A 15,836-nucleotide genomic window follows, 5' to 3' on the forward strand; every position below is an offset into this window, starting at 1 on the left:
AAAAATGTAGAGATCTGCAGAAAGATAAAATAAAAATATCAAATGGGTTATGCAGAAATCATTTTCGGGAGGAACCTTAAAATGGTGGAAAGGGCAATGGAATAGAAAAGCCGAATACATTGTGCATATGTATAGACCCTTGAAGGAGTGAGAGCTTAATTTGAATGAGTAGGGAAGTGTTGCAAGTGCATATATATGTATGTTTAGGCTTGTTTATCTTGTTACCTGTGTATCTGTCTCAGGGATTTAGAGACTGCAGTGTTGGGATTGTTTAGAAGACTGATAAATCTGTTTGGTTTTAAAATTTTATTTAAACTTTACTAGACTGATATTCATTAACATTTCATGCTAATGGCTCATTCTTAATCATTCTTAATCACTATCACAGCATATTCAAAGCAGTTATTTATTAACAATCGTACCCCAAATTAGCTGTGAAGCGCAGTACTTCATGGTCTGGGTCCCCAAGGGTTGCGGTGATGAGGCTCAAGAGCTTTTCGGTGAGGGAAGCCAGAACTGATGCCGGGTCGTCTTTCTCTTCTGTCCTCCAAATTTGACTCCTTCATTTATAAGATTATTCTGTCACTTGGCAGCTCTTAGTCCACCATTACACCGTATCACTGTGTACCATGCAACACTGAGGGTTATTACTTCCCTGTGCTGAGGCAAGTGCCATATCCTATTGCTCGGCTGTTTCTTCCCCCTTACTTTAGCAGCTGCTGCTTTCTTGCAATAGCAATCCAGTGATGAATAACTGACCATGAGGGAATCATTTGTCATTTGGGGGTTTATGTTTTCAACTTTTGCCCATGTTTTTGGATTCTGAGCTTAAACTGTACATCGTAAAAAGAGGCATGTGGTGTCAGCCTGCATTTCACCCAGGAGGTTCTCAGAATAAGTTTATAACAAGTGTATCAGATCAGGGCTCTTGTGTAGGTGGTATAGGATGCAGCATAAGGTCTGAGGCCTGTTTCTACTGATGGTAGTATTATTATTACTAGCGAACTGGGTACAGAAGTGCTTATGCATTGTTTACCAATTGCACTACGTTAGTGTGCTCACATTTTAATTCAAAATAGAAGAAAATTAATTAAACCCTGTTTAGAGAGCTACTTCTTTCATGTGTGCAAGTGGAGTGTGCTTTGGCTACAGAAGAGAAAGTCTGAGGGCTCAAGAGGCAATGGCGTTGTCAGAGCTTTGGGGAAAAAAGGATTTCAAAGAGTTTTCAGTTTTCAGTCTTCTGTGACATTGAGTATATCCAGCTAGATCTTATTCCACTGTTAATTGCTATTTCTGGGATTTGCTGGTGTTAACAGAAACCATCTAATACTTTACCTCTGCAACATTTCTTTGTTAGTGCTCTAAACGCATCTGACAATACAGGGGGAGTTTTGTTGGTTACGGGGTGGGGAAGGTTAGGCTATATTTTGTTGTTTAACTTTACATTTAAATGGTGCGTCAATAATACATTGGCAATTTCAGACAATTATTCAGTAAACTTTGTTCATCAGTCCAGTATGAAGTTCAAATGGCAAAAGCAAAAGTATATTTTCAGATGTTTTTATTAATATGGTATCATTTTCTGCGTCAGGCTGGAGATCAGCTTGTCACTGTCACTCTCTCTCCTTAGAATGTAGGAGCCAGAATAGCACAAGGGAAGCAAAATATCTGTAGGCAAGAGGAAGATTTTCTTGATATGGAGGTTGCAGCCATCCAAGAATATTATCTTACACGGGCGTCACGTAGAAATTCTGAAATATCAGCTGAAATATCTGTTCCAAAAAGTAGCAGAAAGTTTACTGCAATATAAATGAGAGAGCACGCAAGTAGTACTGCTCTGCTTTGGAGAATTATTTCTTGGATTTAAGATAAAACAGGTATAGTTGCAAAACTAGATGAAATATTGCTTCAATTTTAAGCAAGAATAATGATCTGGAGATTGGGGAGAGGGCAGATTTATATGTCTCCATATAAATTTGTTGAAAGTACTGTATTCTCATATTGTAAATACCAGTTTCCATTTCTGCATTCTGAGATAACAGAGATATGGAACTAAAAGTTTCATAGGTATATTTTTACCAAGTTTTGGTGTGGCTATATTAGTGTTGTGAGACTATAGACTATTTAAGAAACTGAAGGGAAAAGAATGATTTGGGCAATTCCACTCTCTTTACCTGACTTTACTGATACAAAATTTTATGGAGGAAAGAAAAATCAAATGTGGAGGTTAATGAGAGTAGCATAAAATGAAAATAAATTTACTTGTAGTAGACTAATCTGCTGGTTTTGACAATTTTTTTAAATTTTTTTTTTTGACTCATGAAATCTGTTAGCTACAGAAAAGAATATCAAACTGTATCTATGATTTGATATGATGGAAAATGGGAGAATATTAATTAGAATAACGACTGGAAGAACATAAAGTCCTGTCTAAAAGAAATTTGGCAAAACCATAAATTTTGGTATTGCATCAATGAGTGTATCTGACAAAAAGTTAGACGGCTTTGCCAGTCAAAAGGGGGATTGGATTGTCATCACTGAATGATCCTGAGAAAGCAGAGTAACAGAAATGAAAATCGATAGATGAAGTACAAGGATCATGCATCCTGACGCTGTAAGAGCTTCTGTCAAGAAAAGAAGGATATTTTATCGTAAGATAATCAGATAAGGTATTTCGAGTAGAACTGTAGAAATAGTAATACGAACATTAAAAGGGCTGGTGAGCCCTCACCTGGAATACTATGCAGAAAGGTTTTAAAGCAGAAGTGGATGAGGAGGCTTCTAGAATGATCATGGTATTGGAAAACCTGAATCAAGAGAGGAAACTTTAAGAACAAAGTTGTTTTAACCATGAAAGACAGAAGGTGAGGAAATGTAATTATTGCTTATAAAATATCAGGACCCTTTATGAAAAAGCGGTCTGGGAATTCAGAGGGTGCAAGTGAGAGAGTGTGAAGGTACACATGTATTGTATTGAACAGGTAACTTGGGCTTGTGGGCTCACTAACATTGAAAACCTCAGTCTCTGTTTTCAAGACATCATATAAGTTGCTTACTTTAATTTGGCTTGGGTTTGTATCTGAATCCTCACAGAATTAGGGGTCAAAGTTAGGGATTTTTATGCTCTTCTGCTGTTCTTCTATGTATTTTTAGATTTCATACCATGTCTTGCAGAGGTGCACTAGGGAAAATCGGCAGGTATTTCATGTGATGTTTTGCTTATAGTTACAGATTTATTTTTTTCATCTGTTTTCACTAATTTGGAAGTTGCAAAGACAATAGTACCAAACTAATACCAGTGTATTGTGAGCTAGCTTCTGCTTGAAGCTATCAACAGAAATACAGTCTTATAGGAAAATATATCTAATAGTTGTGCACTGCTGAAATCAATGGAATGCTGAATTTTTATATTCAGGAACAATTAAAGATCATGATAGGAAAAAACCCTTCAGAACAAGGTAGGCATATAAAGATTCTTGATCAACTACATAACTGCTCAATGGCAAAGGAACAGAAGATTTTTGGTTTTTTGGTTTTGTTTTTAAACCATGTATTTGTGAGTCTCATTATTCTGACATTTTGTATGTCACTTTTAATTTGATTCTGTGAACTCTTTATGCAAGTCAAGCTATATTTTGAAGAGTCCTATCAAGAGCTGCATCAAGCACAAGGTATTATATTTGTGTTTCTTAGCAGCTTTCTAACTAAATCAGTGTTTTAAAATTGTGTGTGCCTTCCCTCAAAGGCTTCTTATGACAGCATGACTTTCTATTAAAATCAGGTCTGTTTCTGGAACCTGTGAAGACTGAAATACATCTGTAGTCAACATTGTCAGCTTTTAATTTTAGCTCTGCTTCCCAAACAAGGCAGCTTCTTAACTACTGAAGCCAACTGACTTACCTGGTGATGATTTGGGCTTACCAATTGCTAAGTGAAAATCTGACAAGTCTAACATACAACTCAGAAAACAGTGTTTTTAAGTAAACAGAGGGTTTAAAAATTTGTAATTATAAACCAAATGAATTATAAATCATAGAATCATAGAATGTTTTGGGTTGCAAAGGACCTTAAGATCATATAGTTCCAACAACCTGCCATGGGCAGGGATGCCTCCCACTAGACCATGTTGCCCAAGACTCTGTCTAGCCTGCCCTTGAACACTGCCAGGGATGGAACATTTACCACTTCTTTGGGCAACCTGTTCCAGTGCCTCACCACCCTCACAGTAAAGAACTTCTTCCTTATATCTAACCTGAACTTCCCCTGTTTAAGTTTGAACCCATTACCCTTTGTCCTATCACTGCAGTCCCTGATGAAGGCAGGCTGAACAGCCCCTATTTTCTCAGCCCACCTTCATATGTGAGGTGCTCCAGCCCCTGATCATCCTTGTGGCCCTCCTCTGGATTTGCTCCAACAGCTCCATGTCCTTCTTATCTTGAGGACACCAGAACTGAACACAGTACTCCATGTGAGGTCTCCTGAGAGCAGAGTAGAGGGGCAGGATCACCTCCTTCGACCTGCTGGTCATGCTTCTTTTGATGCAGCCCAGGATACAGTTGGCTTTCTGGGCTGCAAGCGCACACTGCTGGCTCTTGTCAAGTTTCTTATTGACCAACACCCCCCAGTCCTTCCCTGCAGGGCTGCTCTGAATCACTTCTCTGCCGAACTTCTATCTGTGAACCTACATTGATATTCCCTTATTCTTTTTAGGAAAGTTGATTGTTGTCAAATTGTGTTTGTTTGCATTTTAGGGGGGGTTTTGTCTGATTTGTTTTTTGTTTTTTTTTTTTGTTAGGTTACACTGACATTTTAACAGGTTGCCATTGATCATTTTATAGTTGTGTTAACCTTTCTGCTGGGAATGCAACTGTAGTTGCGATGCAACATTTTACTCTAACCCTTTGGGGACTTTGTCAGGCTTTTGAGAGAAAGATGTGTTCAGTGTGTGTATCTTACATTTTCCATCACATAAGTCTAATCAATGCATGAAATCATGAGACCATGTCAGATCTTAGCAACATTATAGGGTCACAAACTTTCTCCAGGGATTTTTTAGGTGAAGGTTAAGATAACTTTACATTTATAGGTACAGTATATTATGAATGAAATAAATAATGATAAAAAAAAATCAAGTCATTAGATAAGAATATGTTTTTATCATACTTATCATGCTTAAGAACTCTATCATGTGTTTTTCCTAGGGAATATATTTAAATGTTAAGTTTACTTTATAAACAATCAGGAAATAAATCTTAACTGATTTCAGTAATATTAATCCAAGATAGAATACATGCTAAAAGGTGTTATCCTCAGGTTGCCCTTCTGGTCTTGATATTTTAATCAACTATTTATCAATAAAGTATTCAACTTTCATGTGTTATTTCAAATGGATGAAAGTTGTATTTCTTCTTTTCTGATAAAGAAAATTTTCACTTTTTCTACATCCTTCTGTAAATCCCTGATGTTTCATCTCTACTCTTTTCTTTTTCCTAAGCCTCTGTTTTACTCTGCCACCCCCTCTCAAGTGCTTGCACTTCCCTTCAGCTTGACAAGCACTTTTGCTCTGACAAATTCTGTTTGTTTTTTACCAGGCATTGTTCTTTTTAAACTAGGGAATTGAATCTTGGGTATCATGCAAAGGTGTTTAGTAGCCTCATTTTATCTGTGTTTTGAGGGTCTTATTTCCATCATGATTTTCCATACAGATGTTCCCATTTTCTGTTTTAACACAGTGAGACTGAAGAAAGCTTTGTGGTTCTTGGTGTAGCTTCAGGACTTGTCCTTTGGTTAATCAGGAGAAATGGACTGGCATGTATATATCTCAGGTACTTTAGAACAGACTGTTACCTGCAGTGCAAAAACTTAGGCATAAAAATAAAACAAAATGCAGTGTTTAAAGAGCATACATCTAATTAGAATAAGACAACCACCTAAGTGAGGGGAACTGAACCTTGTGGAGTTACCCCCTCATCATGTATTATAATTTGTTCAGTGTGCTTTTACTTCAGAATTAAAAATGTAGTATGCTGATTTGGGTAAGCTTTTAACTCATGTGTTCTACAAACAATGTGTCGTCTTTGAGGTGTTAACAGAATGAATGTTCTGTATTTTAGTCTCAGCAGAAAACCTGGAGAAGAGCCTGAAGCATATGGAGAGACAACTCCAACAGCTTGAGAAGGATTTGCAGACTTTTCCAGTTCCCGAAGATAAGCATGATAAGTTTGTAGCAAAAATGTCGATATCCTTTGGAGTATTCTTGTTAAAAACCAAAACCAAACCCACAAACACAAACAAAACCACACAAAAAACCCCCAACAAAACAACTGTCCTGGGTTCAGCAATGCAGAAGTAATTTAACTGCATTACCTTAAAATTTAATTTTCTTTGCATCATTTCTGTTTATTCTGTAGCATTTATTTTTGAAAAATAGAACTCTTTTTTCCTCTCAAAAATTAAATACATGAACAGTCCAATTAAAGATTCATCTGTAGTGGATAAACTGAGGAGAAAAATGCTTGCTGTTGGGTTTTACACTGTGTGTAAGTTTCTTAGTGAAAAGTGGTTATAATACAAATGTAAAGCACTTTAGTGTTAAACAACTTTTTTGCGTGAAAGTATTTTAGAGTAAGATGTCTGTGACCCTGTGTTCATTTGTTTTCTAGTATATGTATTACCACTGTGAATGTTGTACGTGGAGACACAGAACCAAAAAATTTCTCTTGTTTCAGAAATGAGATTTATAGCATGTAAAAACTGGTTTCTGGTTTTATTTTTGCCAAAATTCCTTTTCTCACTATGTGTTCTAAATCCTGTAGCCAGCTTCATTGGCTGGCTGTCTCATAAGAAAGCTTTGTGACATGAAGGTACTTAATTAAAGGAAGGAAAAAAAAGTTCACTTAAACCTTCCTACCAGATGATGGTCATACATGCTTGGCACTGAGACTAATATGGAAACAGAAATATCGGCAGATAGAGAGGCAGGTTGAAATTCCCTCTGCAGGCATGGTTAGGTTATTACCTAGCTGGAAGACTACTTCGTTATGTACAAAGGCAGGGGGACTCAGGAGACAGTCCTCTTGATTAATCTCACGCTATTAAATAAAAAATGGCAAGTATCCCTGAGGCCAGGTGGATATACTGGTTCTTGCTGCATTAGGGCCAGTCTCCTCTTCAGTAGACTTGCTGCAACCAAAGCATTTACAACTTCACTTTGGGCCTTCTCTGGCAGTGTGGGTTATCTGTAACCTTTCAATGTCACTACTAATTTTTTTCTAAGGTCAGGTATTTTGTTGGTGACATTGTCCAGTTTGTTTTGTTGCTGGCTTTTTTTTTTTTCCAATTCAGTGTGTTTTTGAGAAATATCTTGCAGCCTACCAGCATGGTGTCTCTATAGTACGAAATGTAAGTTCTGTCCCTGAAGAAACCAATAGCCTAATGGAAGAACTAGGAAAAGGGTCCTGAAGGCAAGAGATAAACTATTGCTAGGAAGTTAGAGCAAAATATGTCTGTGATAGCTTTCTCAGAAGTATTGCTAGTCCTGTGCAAAGTCTGGTCTTAGTCTAGGAAGTTAGGAATGGAAAGCATTTATTAAGAAATCTAACCTATGGAAAAGGACAGGCTCTTCTTAAGCTCTTAGAATAGAACTGAATAGACTATTTCAGTTGGAAGAGACCTACAATGATCATCTAACCCAAAATGATCATGATGATGGCACTTGAAATACCCTACAACCTTTTGAATTTTTATGATGAGGACTAGGGTTTGATAATTTAGTATGCAGCTGTCTTTGGAGATGCAGTTATAAAACTTCCATACCTATAAAATAAATAGGGAAGAAATTACCAAAATTGAGTTGAGAATGAGTGAAGAATACCCTGAAAAAATCAGCTTCGCTTAAGAAGGAGAGCACAGGAAAATTAAGTTGATGAATAAATATGTACTTCTATGCTAATATCAAACATCTAAAATAAAAAAAAAATTATGTAGGATGCTTCATTTTCCTTTGTGTTACTGACATTGAGCATTTCTGAAATTAGATGGCAGGAAGTGAGTAGAATACTGTGATACAAGGTTATGAATTGTATTTGAGACAGAGGAAGTCACAGTTGTAGAGAAATAGCGTGAAAAGTTAAAATATAATAAAAGTCAGATAGAGTAAATAGGTGGACCTTGTCAATATATACAGTAACTTTACCAGGGGTTGAAATTCCATCCCCATATATGAAGAAAAGTAGAGCAGTTTACTGATCACTTAAAAGGGGTAGTGATTCAGACAGCTCAAAAACTGTAATCCTGCCAGATAAGATGAAGATTGTTAATGTGTGCCAAGGAGATAAGCCATAGCCGTAAAGCTAAATTTGTTCTTTGCATCAGTTTTCTCTTGGGAGAATTTTGGTTGACCCCACTGTGCAATATTTTGAATGAAAGGATGATTTGAAATGAAGGAGTCAGTGGAAAGAAAAATACAAAATAGTAATAAATTCCTAGGAGTAACCAGTGGTCACAACAGACTTGAAAAGAATTTAAAATTAGATCAAATATAAACCTATTTTACTGCATAATCTTACATGAGCTAAGTTAGCCCAAGACACCAGAGGAATCAAAGCTGAAAAGAAGCACTGGAGTTTCTTAAAAGGGCTTCAAAGAGGATCTGCAAGTCTGGCATCTCTACCAAGAAAGCTGATGAAGACTAAATAAAAACAAAACCAACATGTATGTATGAGAGATATAATATGGTTGGGGAGAGTCAGCAGAGGTTCTGTAAAGAGACACCATGCCTTGCAGGTCTATTAAGGCATGCAGATAATAGGTAGGACAGTCAGTAGAATTTTACTGAATTTCCACAGACCTTTCAACAAGGTGTATTGAAAGACTTCCAAGGAAAAAATTTTTTAGGTCAAAAGTAGAATGATTATTTTTTCTGGATTAATATATTCAAACAAACAAACAAAAAACACCTCATGTCACAAGGGAGATACTGGCAGATGCTGACAAAGACGGAAGTGAACTTCAATGATTATAGAGTAATAGATCTGGACATTAGAATAAATGAGTACAACTGCAGTTAAGAGCAAGCAGAAAACATATGTAAGTTGTTCTAAAAATCAGTAATACATCTTGAGTGCTTCCATCGCCCCATCTCAAAAAGTACACTGTATACATACTGATGTGGCAGAGAACAGTGACAATGATCAGTAGCAGGTAATAATTTCTGCATAAGGAATATTTTAATAGATTAGGACTGTGAAGATGGAAAATCAAAAAAGTTAGGAAAGTACAGTAAAACTACTTCAAACTCTGTATGCCATACAGGAGAAATGTTAGCAACATAATCACTGTGCCTTATAAATAGCCAGGGTTCATCCCATGTAAAATATTATCTGGCAGGTTAAAACATACTAAAGGAAATGTTTTCTTAGGCAACAAACTGTAGCATTTACTTTTAGGATGTTGTAGAGACTGAAAATGTAAATTAATTTCATATAAGGCTTAGATAGTTAGCTAAAGATAGTATATCTGCAGCTATTAAAGACAGTAGTCCAGAGGTAGCTTTAGCTCAGAAAAATCACTAACCTGCAGCCTGTTAGAAACTAAATACTATGCCAGGTGAATTATCATGCTATACATGCCAAGTTGCCTTCTTGTTTTCCCTAATCATTGGGAATATTGACTGCTGTCAGAAACAGTTGAGATGAATATTTAGTCTTAGCATAAATCAGTCAGGTAAAACCAGCCATTATATGTATTTCATTGTATTAGACTCTTCAAATAAAATATTTTGAACAGTAAATATTATAAATATATTATCCATATATATAATTATATATTTATATATAATAATATATATATATAAACAGGAATAGTTTGCCCTCACCTACTACCTGTCCCAGCAGACGGGCAGTAATTTCCAAACAGTAAAGTTGTATATGTGTTCTAGTAATGTCTGTGAACACACTAATTAAAGAAGCTCACTTTTAGAAAAACAGGAACTTCAATAAATTACAAAGCAAAAATGGTTTGATGTAAAGGTTAGATAAGCCTGCACAGCATGATGAAGCCTGGACCTGTCTTTACTTTTATTCCTGTGACAAGGAAAGCTGAATGATGCTGATGTCTTGAAAAGCATGCAGCTCATAAAAAGAAACCAGCAGGAAATCTGAAAAAGGAAGGATGGTGCTTTGCTGGAAATAATTTTTCATCCTGAGTACAATTAGGCTCCATGGACAAGCAGGCTATTACATCCTGTCGCTAAATATCACAACCCAAAGGCCCCTAATGAACTGATTAGCATTCTTGTTCCTTTAGGAAGTCAGATATATGCACAGTTGGTGCACTCTTTTATTGACAAAGTCTATAATTATGAATGTTTCTCCTATATATTAGATTGTGCTAGTTCGTCAGTCATCTTATATATGCTAGCTGAAAAAGAAATTATAGTTATTATTGCAGTTCTTCTATTTCCTTTAATTAAGAAAGTCAAAGAATATTGAATTGAGTATTAAATCCATTGAGTGAAATATTCAATAAAAAGCAGAGTGAACAAAATACATTTGTACATTCAAAATCAAAATTTCGTGGGTTTATGAAGAGTATTTAGATTGCTTATTAAAAGCTTAAGTAATTTAGTCAACATGCTCTTTATCAGTCCAGCTCACATCTCGTGATCTTGTAAGTAGCAGCTGAGAAACTCTTGACAAGTTTCAGCCTTCTGAATGTAGTGTTGGTGGTGATTTTTACAGAACTAATTTATGGAACTAATATTTGAGAGACAGCGAGTTGGTTGCTGCCTTTCAGCTAGGAACAGAATCCTTTCTATTTGATCAGTTCACTATTCCTCTTCCCTTGTTAAAGTTGATTGCTAACACTGCAAAAAGAGAAAGAAAGAACAGCACTTACTCAAGCCAGAGCCTGTTTCAAGTCAGGTAGAAGAAACAAGAAACCCATTTCAACTGCAAGAAGAGACTACATGTTGCCTCTAAACTGTCAATTACTCATAGTAATAGTTTGAGCTTCCCTCTGTACAACTTAAACTGAAGTCTGTAAGATGTCCTCACATCCTAAGGACTTTGAAGGATTACAGGACATGAGTTTATTAGGAAAAAGATTGTATCTTGCCCTTTGGGAGAGGATTGACATGTTGACAATGTAGACAGATAGGGCTTTGGCAAACAATGTAAATTTAAGTATATAATTCCTTTATACTGGTCTTTAATATCTGCTCTAGACTTCAGGCATGTATTACAGCTAGCACTGGTTTTGCTGGTAATATATGGGATATATACACTGTATGCAGCAGCTGTCAATTTGTTTTAGTATTATAACATAGAGCTAAGTAGGAGTGAGTGATTCAAGGAGAAGTTATTATTTGACAAATACTCTTCAGAAGGTACTAATTTAAAGATCTTAATATTTCTGTTTTTCTCGAACTATTATATTCACATACGGAATTTTACTGTTGAACCTCACTATATGTATATAAAAAGAAGTCTCTATGACACACATTTTTAAGATAATTGCAACTATTTTTCCCAAGAACTTGATGTGGGAAATCTTCAACAGAGTCCTATAGTGTTCACACTCTTTGGCTGTAGCAGAAACTCATCTCCTGAAAAGCTGGTTTGAAGTGACCTCATACATAGTCTTTTTGCACTAGTCCTCGAAAAGTTTCATAGAATCACAGAATCAGCTAGGTTGGAAAAGACCTTTAAGATCATCAAGTCCAACCATTACCTCAGGACTGCCAAGACTACCACTGAACCATGTCACTTAAGGGCCTCATCTACACGTTTTTTGGACATTTCCAGGGACAGTGATTCCACCACTTCCCTGTGCAGCCTGTTCCAATGCCGGATCACCCTCTCTGTGAAGAATTTGTTCCTAATATCCAGTGTAAACCTCCCCTGGTGCAGCTTGAGGCTGTTTCCTCTTGTACTATCACTTGTTACTTCGGAAAAGAGACCGATACCCACGTCACTACAACCTCCTTTCAGGTAGCTGTAGAGAGCGATAAGGTCCCCCCTGAGCCTTCTCTTCTCCAGACTAAACAACGCCAGTTCCCTCAGCCATTCCCCATAGAACTTGTGCTCCAGACCCTTCACCAGCTTTGTTGCCCTTCTCTGGACCCGCTCCAGCACCTCAGTGTCTTTCTTGTACTGAGGGGCCCAGAACTGAACACAGGATTCAAGGTGCAGCCTCACCAGTGCTGAGTACAGGGGGATGATCACCACCCTAGTCCTGCTGACCACACTATTTCTGGTACAGGCCAGGATGCCATTGGTCTTCTTGGCTGCCTGGGCACAAGCTGGGCTTATGTTCATCAGTCAGTGCCCCCAGGTCCTTTTGCACTGAGCAACTTTCCAGCCACTCTTCCCCAACCCTGTAGCGTTGTATGGGATTGTGGTAGCCTAAATGCAGGACACAGCACTTAGCCTTGTTGAACCTCATACCACTGGCCACAGCCCACCGATCCAGCCTCTCCAGATCCCTCTGCAGAACCTTCCTGTGCTCCAGCATATCAACACTCCCACCCAACTTGGTGGTGTGTGTTTGCCGCGTTCTTATGAAAACTGTTGCTGGCTAGTGTGATGGCAGTCGCGGTTCCATTTTGAAGATTCTGCTAAAATATATGCAATATCTATGCATATGTTAATTTTTTGTTCTTATGCAGATTGATACTATTTCAATTGTTTACTTCGAATACATAGATTAGTTTGTGAAAAAATCACAAGTGGTGAATATGGGTTCTTTTAAGGTAATGTTTGGTATAGATTAAAGTCATTCATTATCTCTTCTAGAGTAACAGCTGCTTTTACTTGGTTTGATACTCCATATTGTATTAGTATATTATATGTCACCATATATTATAATCAATATAAACTTCAGACAAGCAATCCACTATGAAAAGGGCTTCCATGAATATGCAAGACTGAACACACAGCAGTTAGAAATTTTGCCACAGATATTACTCGTCTCAGCCCTGTATTGCTTTCCTGTTCCATTGATGAGCAGAATGATGATCTGTAGTCCCATGAGTCCAAAAAGGCAGTCCGCGAAGTGAAGCTGCTTCAGAAAAAGTTAAGAAATACCAAACTTCTTGATTTCCTTTCCTCCCACCTGTGTTGCAGCTCTGCTGTGCTTCTGTCTTCATTCATCCAAAGCCAATGAATTGTGTAGCTGATAACGCATATATATCAACCTGTTCATAATCATTACAGCTGGGATTGCTGTACTCAGTAGTTTTCCCTGTTGTCTCCAGTTTAGGTAGTGCTGGCTAACAAAAGCTATATTAAAGAGAAAAAGGAAGAGGACATACTGAAAATACCTAAATTGAAGCATAGTCTCGGTAGAATGCCAAGAGCTTAGGACATCCCATAATGCTCCAGATGGAAAATAAAAATCTCACAATTCATGGTGTCTGGCATTGAAAAAACCATATTTCCCAACTGCTGTTTTTAAGTTTAAAATTATGCATCATATAATCAAAGGGAATCAGCTTTAACAGCATAAACTAAGCAGCCTATATAGACTCTATTAACGTACCTGTAACTTCCCCCCCCACCCCCCTCAGTTTTTCCTTCCCAGAAAACTGAGGAAAGTTGCCAGAATGTTTGATGTATGGCATTCATACATAGTGCTAACAAAACAAATTTATCTTATTTGCCTTTACCCTTCCACTCTGTGGAAATAAACAGCCTCATAATTGCAAAAAAGATAGCGTCGTTTTCTCTAAGTTCTGTTAATGATCTCAAAATCACAAATAGTAAGCATCCTAAATCAAAAATAAACAGAATGTACAAATGCTTGTTTCTAGTGTCTCTCAGCATTAATTTTTACTGTTTTCCTTTATTACAGTCATTTGTCGGTTTGGTTTTTTGGGTTCTTTTGAGCTGCTGACACTTCCCGCATGACATCCTTGTCTCTAAATTAGAGAGACATCAATTTGATAGATGGACCACTCAGTGGATAAAAAACTGGCTCGATGGCCGCACGCAAAGAGTTGTGGTAAATGGCTCAATGTCCAGTTGGAAACCTGTAACGAGTGGTATCCCTCAGGGATCGGTGTTGGGACTGGTCCTGTTCAACATCTTTGTCGGCGACATGGACAGTGGGATGGAGTGCGCCCTCAGCAAGTTTGCCGACGACACCAAGCTGTGTGGTTCGGTTGATACGCTGGAGGGAAGGGATGCCATCCAGAGGGACCTTGACACGCTTGTGAGGTGGGCCGATGCCAACCTTATGAAGTTTAACCAAGCCAAGTGCTAGGTCCTACACCTGGGTCGGGGCAACCCCAGGCACTGCTACAGGCTGGGCAGAGAAGAGATTCAGAGCAGCCCTGCAGAAAAGGACTTGGGGGTGTTGGTTGGCAAAAAGCTTAACATGAGCTGGCAGTGTGCACTTGCAGCCCAGAAAGCCAACCGTATCCTGGGCTGCATCAAAAGAAGCGTGACCAGCAGGTCGAAGGAGGTGATCCTGCCCCTCTACTCTGCTCTCGTGTGACCTCACTTGGAGTACTGTGTACAGTTCTGGTGTCCTCAACATAAAAAGGACATGGAGCTGTTGGAGCGAGTCCAGAGGAGGGCCACGAGGATGATAAGAGGGCTGGAGCACCTCCCGTATGAAGACAGGCTGAGAGAGTTGGGGCTGTTCAGCCTGGAGAAGAGAAGGCTGCATGGAGACCTCATAGCAGCCTTCCAGTATCTGAAGGGGGCCTACAAGGATGCTGGGGAGGGACTCTTCCTTAGGGACTGTAGTGGTAGGACAAGGGGTAACGGGTTCAAACTTAAACAGGGGAAGTTTAGACTAGATATAAGGAAGAAGTTCTTTACAGTGAGGGTGGTGAAGCACTGGAATGGGTTGCCCAGGGAGGTTGTGGATGCTCCATCCCTGGCAGTGTTCAAGGCCAGGTTGGACAGAGCCTTGGGTGACATGGTCTAGTGTGAGGTGTCCCTGCCCATGGCAGGGGGGTTGGAACTAGATGATCTTAAGGTCCTTTCCAACCCTTACGATTCTATGATTCTATGATTTCTTTTGATGGTCTTGTGTTTTGTCATGTCTTGTTTCTTATAATCCCTTTTTTGTTTAATATTTGGTCAGCTGTTGCATACTAACCTCTCATCAACTTCCTTTGCTGTCCCACCAATAGCTTTTTAACATCATTAATAATTTTCCAAAACTCAACTCTGAAGGGTAGCTTCCTGTAAGCTTTGTGCATTTTTGGAGCTAAGTTAAGGAGAAGGATTCAATTGATATGGGAAGAACAAGTGGGCCAACAACATCAGTTCTCTTTGAGCTGTTGCTAGCCTGTCAGCACAGGCATTATGAAGCTTCTCAAAAATTGCAGCTTGTGAAGTTAATAGAAACAGGGAAAGAAGCTCATACTCGCTAAAGAGGCTTGTCAGAGAAAGTCTGAAATCAAGTTGTTGGGGGGATGATGGAAGAGATATCATTTAAAATCATTGAAATCTAGGTTTCAGTTAGTCCTTTTCTGCAAATCTGACATGGCGGAGACTATTCTGCCCTTACAGACCCAGCTAATGGCCATCCTAGTGACTAATTTGAATGCTGTGAAATTTCTTGTTTCCTGCACGTGTCTGAGAACATTATCATATGACACCGGCATGGATTCTAAATAATGAAAATAAAACTATTAACTGCTTACTTGGTATTTTAAAAGCAATGTTAACAGACCAGAAGGACATTTGATAGTGAAATTCTAATGGGATTCAGCCTCTAAACAAAACTAAGAACACATCACAAAAAACCTGAAGAGTGGAAGCAATCACCCAGCAGTAAGTTGTTACTGTGTATTAAAAACAGCATGGAGGACAAAAATTCTG

At 38.2% G+C, this 15,836-nt stretch overlaps 1 protein-coding gene across 1 annotated transcript in view; it reads left to right on the forward strand.

Annotated features, from left to right (window-relative positions):
- Nucleotides 1-15,836, forward strand: part of DIAPH3 (diaphanous related formin 3) — a 231,025-nt gene that overhangs the window by 138,591 nt on the left and 76,598 nt on the right. The window contains 1 exon segment of the mRNA XM_030477090.1: nt 6,114-6,238. Within this exon segment, the coding sequence (XP_030332950.1) occupies nt 6,114-6,238 (125 nt within the window).

This window comes from Strigops habroptila, chromosome 2 (genome assembly GCF_004027225.2).
Source record: "Strigops habroptila isolate Jane chromosome 2, bStrHab1.2.pri, whole genome shotgun sequence".
In the NCBI taxonomy this organism is placed as follows: Eukaryota; Metazoa; Chordata; class Aves; order Psittaciformes; family Psittacidae; genus Strigops; species Strigops habroptila.